This window comes from Chiloscyllium plagiosum, chromosome 3 (genome assembly GCF_004010195.1).
Source record: "Chiloscyllium plagiosum isolate BGI_BamShark_2017 chromosome 3, ASM401019v2, whole genome shotgun sequence".
In the NCBI taxonomy this organism is placed as follows: domain Eukaryota; kingdom Metazoa; phylum Chordata; class Chondrichthyes; order Orectolobiformes; family Hemiscylliidae; genus Chiloscyllium; species Chiloscyllium plagiosum.
The window spans coordinates 110066-116907 of record NC_057712.1 but is presented as its reverse complement, the minus strand read 5'-3'; the positions used below and the strand labels follow the sequence as shown (position 1 = coordinate 116907).

At 44.2% G+C, this 6842-nt stretch overlaps 1 protein-coding gene across 7 annotated transcripts in view; it reads left to right on the top strand.

Annotated features, from left to right (window-relative positions):
* Positions 1-6842, top strand: part of hadhb (hydroxyacyl-CoA dehydrogenase trifunctional multienzyme complex subunit beta) — a 78212-nt gene that overhangs the window by 21973 nt on the left and 49397 nt on the right. For all 7 annotated transcript variants that reach the window (XM_043675785.1, XM_043675819.1, XM_043675776.1 and 4 more), the window contains 2 exons: positions 4103-4147; positions 4252-4351. In XM_043675785.1, coding sequence (XP_043531720.1) covers positions 4103-4147; positions 4252-4351 — 145 coding nt within the window. The remainder of the gene's footprint in view (positions 1-4102; positions 4148-4251; positions 4352-6842) is intronic.

The following is a 6842-nucleotide window of genomic DNA, read 5'->3' as shown; positions in this document are numbered from 1 at the left end:
CCTCTCCCTCTCCCTCTCCCTCTCCCTCTCCCTCTCCCTCTCTCTCTCTCTCTCTCTCTCTCTCTCTCTCTCTCTTCCCCCCCACGTCCCCTCGATAATGAGAAAAGAGGCAGTAAGCAGGCTGGAGTTAAGCTTTCTGCGATTGCAGGGAAGGTGCAGTGAGGCTGTGGGGGCACGTTGGGAGTGAAGTGTGGACCAAGGTATCCCAGACGGAATGGACCCTGCAGGTCACTGATAAGAGAGGAGAGGGGAATATGTGTCTGATAGCATCCCGCTGGAAGTGGGAGAAATGGCAGCTCATGATCCTCTGGATGTGAATGCTGATCAGATGGTAGGTGAGAACAAGTGAACCTTGTCGCTGTTGTGGAGGGAAGGAAGGGAATGAGCATTGAAGTGGCAGTTAGGTTGGACCCAGCTTGAAGGGCTTTTGCCCAAACTGTTTTTTTTTTTTTTTGTTTTAATTTTTTTTTCCTGCTCCTTGAATGCTGCCTGACTTGCTGTGCTTTTCCAGCACCATTCTAATCTTGGCTCTCATCTCCAGCACTGCAGTACCCACTTGTGCCCAGCTGAATGCCCAGTCAGTTACACTGCTGAGAAATCCTTGGTTGAGAAAGCAAGTCCCCAGACGTCGAATACCTTCCAGCAGATATTAGAGACAATATTTCACTGTATGAGTTCACTTCCTCCATCCTGACAGCAATCGACATATCACCCCATTCGGATGTGAAGATAGTCCTGGGTGAAATTTTCACTGCTACAAATGCTCTGGAGACAAAATTTCCCAAGGTGTTATTCATTGTGGCTGGTAGCTTCATACTGACCAACCTCAAGAGAGTGCTCCCAAAATATCTTCTGCCCCACTAGAGAACCAAACAACTTGGACCACTGCTGCATAACTATCGAAGATGCCTACCACTCCGTTCCCTGCCTATACTTCGGAAAATCAGATCAAAATGCTCCCAGCAATGTTCTTGCTCCCAGCTGACAAGCAGAAGGTGAAAATGGAGGATCCTTGACAGAAAATAGTACAATACCGGTCTGAGGCAGCAGACTAGCTTCTCCAGGACTTCTTGGAATCAGAGGACTGGACCATATTCAAGAACTTAGCAGATAATCTTGACGAGTACCCGACCATTGTCACAGACTTCATTAGCAAGTGCGTGCAGGATTTCATGTCAAAGAAGTAATTTTGGGTGTTCCTCAACTGGGAAACTTGGATGAACCAGGAAATCCACTGCCTACTGAAGACCAGGCATTCAGCATTCAGGTCGGACGACCCAGACAGTACAGAAAATCCAGGTATGACCTCTGCACAGCATTCAGAGATGTCAAGGGGCAATACAGGACCAAGTTAGGGGCCCAAACCAACCATATGGACTGTGGCAAGGCCTACATAACATAGCAGGATACACACTGAAGCACAGTAAGATAGCGGACAAAACCATATCCCTCCTCGATGCACTCGATGCTTTCTATGCTCGGTTCAAGTAGAAGACCAGTGTCACCTGCTTCAACAGCCCAAACGCACTTGTTCCATCCATCACTGCTGCAGCCATCAGATGGGCCTGGACAGAGTCCCACTCGTGCACTTCGATCCAGTGTGGGCTAGCTAGATGAGGTATAAACTGACATGTTCAACCCCTCAATCCTACAAGCAGAAATCCTGACCTGCTTCAAGAAGGCCACCATACTGAAGGAAGGGAATGTAAGGTGCCTTAATGTCTACCACCCAGTGGTTCTGATCTCAATAGTCATGAAGTGCTTTGAGAGGCTGCTCATAGCCCACATCAACTCGAGCCTCCCAGCCTGCCTCAATCCTCTGCAATTTGCATGCCCACAAAACAGGACCATAGCAGATGCCATTTCCCGAACCCTCCGCTCATCCCAGAAACCTCTGGATAGCAAGGACACCTACATCAGATTACTATTCATCAACTTTGGCTCTGCCCTCAACACCATAATGCCCCTCCAGAATGATCTCAAAACTCTGAGACCTAGGTCTCTGCTCTGCACTCTGCAACTGGATCCTCAGCTTCCTGACCCACACTCCGCAATCAATGAAGATAGACAATTGCACATTCTCCCCCAAGCGTGCATTCTCAGCCCCCTACAGTATTCACTGTACACAGACGGCTGTGTTGCCAAATTCCAAATGCACGCCATCTAAGAGTTTGCTAATGACGCCACTGTGGCAGGACAGATACCAAATGATGATGAGTCAGAATACAGGAAGGAGATAGATGTCTTGGTGTCATGATGCAATGAGAACAACCTCTGTCTCAATTTTGGCAAAACTAAAGAACTGATCATTGACTTCAGGAAGATAGGAGGAGGATATGCCCCCATCCAAATCAATGGAGCAGAAGTTGAGAGGGTCAAGAGTGTTACGTTCCTGGGAGTGACTGACCAACAATCTGTCCTGGACTTCCCATGTAGATGAGACTGTCAAGAAGACGGTACAACATCTTTTCTTCAGGCGGCAGAAGAAACTTGACATGTCCATTTTAAAACCCTCACCAACTTTCACAGATGCACCATTGAAAGCATACTATCTGGGTGCATAACATCCTGACATGACAAATGTTCTGCCCAGGACAGTAAGAAACTACAGAAGGTCATGTGCACAGTCCAGACCATCACATCACAGAGACCAACCTCCCATCCATGGACTCCATTTACCTTTTTTGTTACTGCGGAAAGGCTGTCAGCATCATCAAAGACCTATGCCACCCCGGTTATGCTTTTCTACAACCTCTTCTATCAGGTAGAAGGTACAGAATCTTGAACACATGCGCACACACTCTGACAGGTTCAAGAACTGCTTTTTCGCTGCCATTATTCGGCTGATGAAGCAGACGGACTCCGTAACTTCAAATAATGTTGATCTTAGTAATGTTGGTCTTGCTTCGTGCACCTCCTCTGCAGTAATTTGTATGCCCTGCTCTGTCGAAGCACCCTGTGATCTGTACATTGTTGTTTGCTATGATCTAGCTGTACTGCTCACCAAAGCTTTTCACTGTTTAGATACAATGGTGAAATCAAGATGAACATTTCAGAGGTCCCCTTATCAAAGTTGGCGTCATCAGAACTGATGCGATGGAGACGGAGGAACTGGGAAAATGGAATAGTCTTTACAGGAAGCAGGGATTTGAGGATGTGTAGGCCAGGTAATTAGCCAGTCCAGATATAGTGGATAAAAATCAAAAGAACTGCAGATACAGGAAATCGGCAGCAAAAACAGAAATTGCTGGAAAACCTCAGCAGGTCTGGCAGCATCTGTGCAGAGAAATCAGAGTTAACTCTGATTTCTCTCCAAAGATGGTGCTGGACTTGCTGAGCTTTTCCAGCAGTTTTTGTTGGATATGTAGTGAACGTTCATGGCAAGCCTGTCCCGAGAAATGGAAACTGATGTTGGGGAAGGGAGAGTCAGAGATGGACCATGTGACAGTGAGAGCCAGGTGGAAATTGGAAGTGAAATATATAGCTCCCATCAGTTCTGAAGAAGAGTCACTGGACACGAATTATTAACTGATTTCTCTTCAGATGTGGCAGACGTGCTGAGATTTTCCATCCATTTCTGTTTTTGTTTCAGATTTCCAGCATCTGTAGCTTTTTTGTTTTTTTTTTGTCTGTCCTTTTTTTGGTCAGGATGGAGGTATGTTCATGGTGCTGGTTAGTTCCTAACTCCCATTTCCTACCTCAGACTCTGGATCTGCTTTGTGATGCCATGAAGTTGTGATTTTGCAGCATGGAATTTAGCCTTGCTTTTTTTTCTGTCTGCTTTGCTCCCCTCTCCTGCTGCTGTGAGGATACTCATTTCATCCGGTGTATGTTTTTTTTTGCACTTGTGGTTGAGACCCTGCTGTTTCTATGTACGTATGTATCATGCTTAAGCACAGCAATCAAAGTCATTGAGTATAGTGAGAATGGGATTACTGGAATGGAAACATGAATATAAAGAAAATTGTTTTTAATTTACTGAAGCTAAAGAAAAGTATTTTTGGCTCACAGGCATGTTGAATTTTCAAATCATTGGTTCAGTACTATGTATAGTTCCCTTTCACATCAGAATGGATCTTTAATGTAACTGTTTTACTGATAGATACGCCGATTTGATGCCACATGACTTGGCCAGAACAGCACTACAGTAAGTATGATGATCAAATTTGCAATTCTTGTGTTTGCAGTAAATTGATCCAATTCAAAATATTAGTTTTGTTTTAGGAACTGATCATATTTTTATTCATACAGGGGTCTACTTACAAGGACTAACATTCCAAAAGCCGATGTTGACTACATAGTGTTTGGGACCGTCATTCAGGAAGTCAAGACAAGCAATGTTGCCAGAGAGGTATGTGCCTGAATGCATTTAAAAAGGTGTTTTCAGTGTAAAATAGGAATTCATGTTACATGGTTTAACATAATAGCATGGAGGATTGGTTAACTTACAAAAAACAAACGCATAAGTGGACCACTTTTCAAGTTGCCAGTTTCTGACAAGTGCAGTGCCATCGTGATCAATATTGGGGCCTCCACGGTTTACAATTTATATTGATGACAACCAAATACCTGGTTGCTAAACTTGTTGACACAAGGATTGGTAGGAAAAGGAGTTGTGCAAGAGAACATGAAGAGTCAGCAAAGTGGTAAGTTGAGTGAATACGCCAAAAATTGGTAAATAGAGTACAATTTAGCAAAATGTGAACTTGTCCACTTGGGCAGAATGAATAAAAAAGCAACTTATTCAAATGGAGAGAGAATTCAGAACTTTGAAGCATAGAGGGATAAGAGGTGCAGCAAGTGATCAAGAAAGCAAAGGGAATTTTTTTCTTAAAAAGGACGTCAAATACAAATGATATTTTGCTATTGTACAGGATGTAGTTGAGATCAAATCTACTGTACTGTATACAGTTTTGGTCTCCTTTTTCAAGAAAAGATATAAATGATTACAGAAGCGTTTTTAGAGAAGGCGCACTCAACTACTGGGGTGGTGAGAAGTTAGCTCACAAGGCAAGGTTGGACAGATTGGGTCTGCATCCATTGGAGTTTTTAGAATAATGAGAGGTAATTTCATTGAGATGTGCAAGACTTGAGGTGACTTGACAGGATGTATGCTGAAAGAATAATTCCCATGTGAAAAAAAAACTAGATGGGGGAAAAAAATATTTTATGTCGACCATAAGTCTTTAGAAGTCTTCCCCAGAGAATGACTAATTTTAAGGCATATTGACTGACTACTTTTTTAATGAATCTAAAATTATATGGGACAGGTAGAAATTTGGCACTGGAGCCAGAATTGGATGAGCCATGATCCTGTGGAGCAGGAGAATCCATGTTTTGGGCATGAGCCCAAAACTTCAATTCTGCTGCTCCTCGCATGCTGTCTGACCTGCTTTGCTTTTCCAGTACCACACTCTCGACTCTAATCTCCAGCATCTGCAGTCCTCACTTTCCCCGAGCCATGATCTTACTGAATGAAGTGGTTTCAGGGGCCGGTTGATCTGCTGCTCTGAATTTGTATCGTCTGGTGTTTTGTTTGAGGGTGCTATAACTTAAGAAAGTTTCTAATTTTGTTTTTATTTCCTTGATACGTCATGCCTTGCATTCCTTAAAGTCATAGAGATGTACAGCACTGAAACAGTCCCTACGGCTCAACTCGTCCATGCTGACCAGATATCCCAAACTAAACTTGTCCCACCTGCCACTACCTGGCCTATATCCCTCCAAAAACATCCTATTCACGTACCCATCCAGATGCCTTTTAAATGTTGTATTTGTACCAGCCTCCACCACATCCTCTGGCAGCTCATTCCACACATGCACCACCCTCTGCGTGAAAAAGTTGTCCCTTAGGTCTTTTTTTTTTTAATCTTTCCACTCTCTCCATAAACCTATGCCGTCTAGTTCTGGACTCCCCCACTCCAGGGAAAATACTTTGTCTATTTACCCTATCCTTGCCCCTCGTGATTTTATAAATCTCTGTAAGGTCACCCCTCAGCCTCCAACACTCCAGGGAAAACAGCCCTAGCCTATTCAAGCTCTCCCTGTAGCTCAAATCCTCCAACCCTGGCAACATCCTTCTAAATCTTTTCTGAACCCTTCCAAGTTTCACAACATCCCAGAGACCAAAATTGTATGCAGTATTCCAAAAGTAGCCTAACCAATGTCCTGTCCAGCCGCAACATGACCTCCCAACTCCTGTACTCAATACTTTGACCAATAAAGGAAAGTATGCCAAATGCCACCTTCACTATCCGATCTACCCGCGACTCTGCTTTCAAGGAGCTCTGAACCTGCACTTCAAAGTTTCTTTGTTCAGCAACACTCCCTCGGATCTTACCAATAAGTGTATGAGTCTCGCTAAGATTTGATTTCCCAAAATGCAGCACCTTGCAGTTATCTAAATTAAGCTCCATCTGCTATCCTCAGCCCATTGACCCATCTGATCAAGATCCCGTTGTAATCTGAGGTAACCTCCTTCGCTTTCCACTGCACCTCCAATTTTGGTGTCCTCTACAAACTTACTAGCTGTACCTCCTATGTTCGCACCCAAATTATGTATATAAATGACAAAAAGTAGTGGACCCAGCACCAATCCTTGTGGCACTCCACTGGTCACAGGCCTCCAATCCGAAAAATAACCTTCACCACCACTCTGTGTCTCTACCTTTTGATTCTGGATCAGTGGTGCTGGAAGAGCACAGCAGTTCAGGCAGCATCCAAAGAGCTTTGAAATCGACGTTTTGGGCAAAAGCCCTTCATCAGGAATAAAGGCAGTGAGCCTGAAGCGTGGAGAGATAAGCTAGGGGAGGGGGGGGGTGGGGAGAGAGTAGCATAGAGTA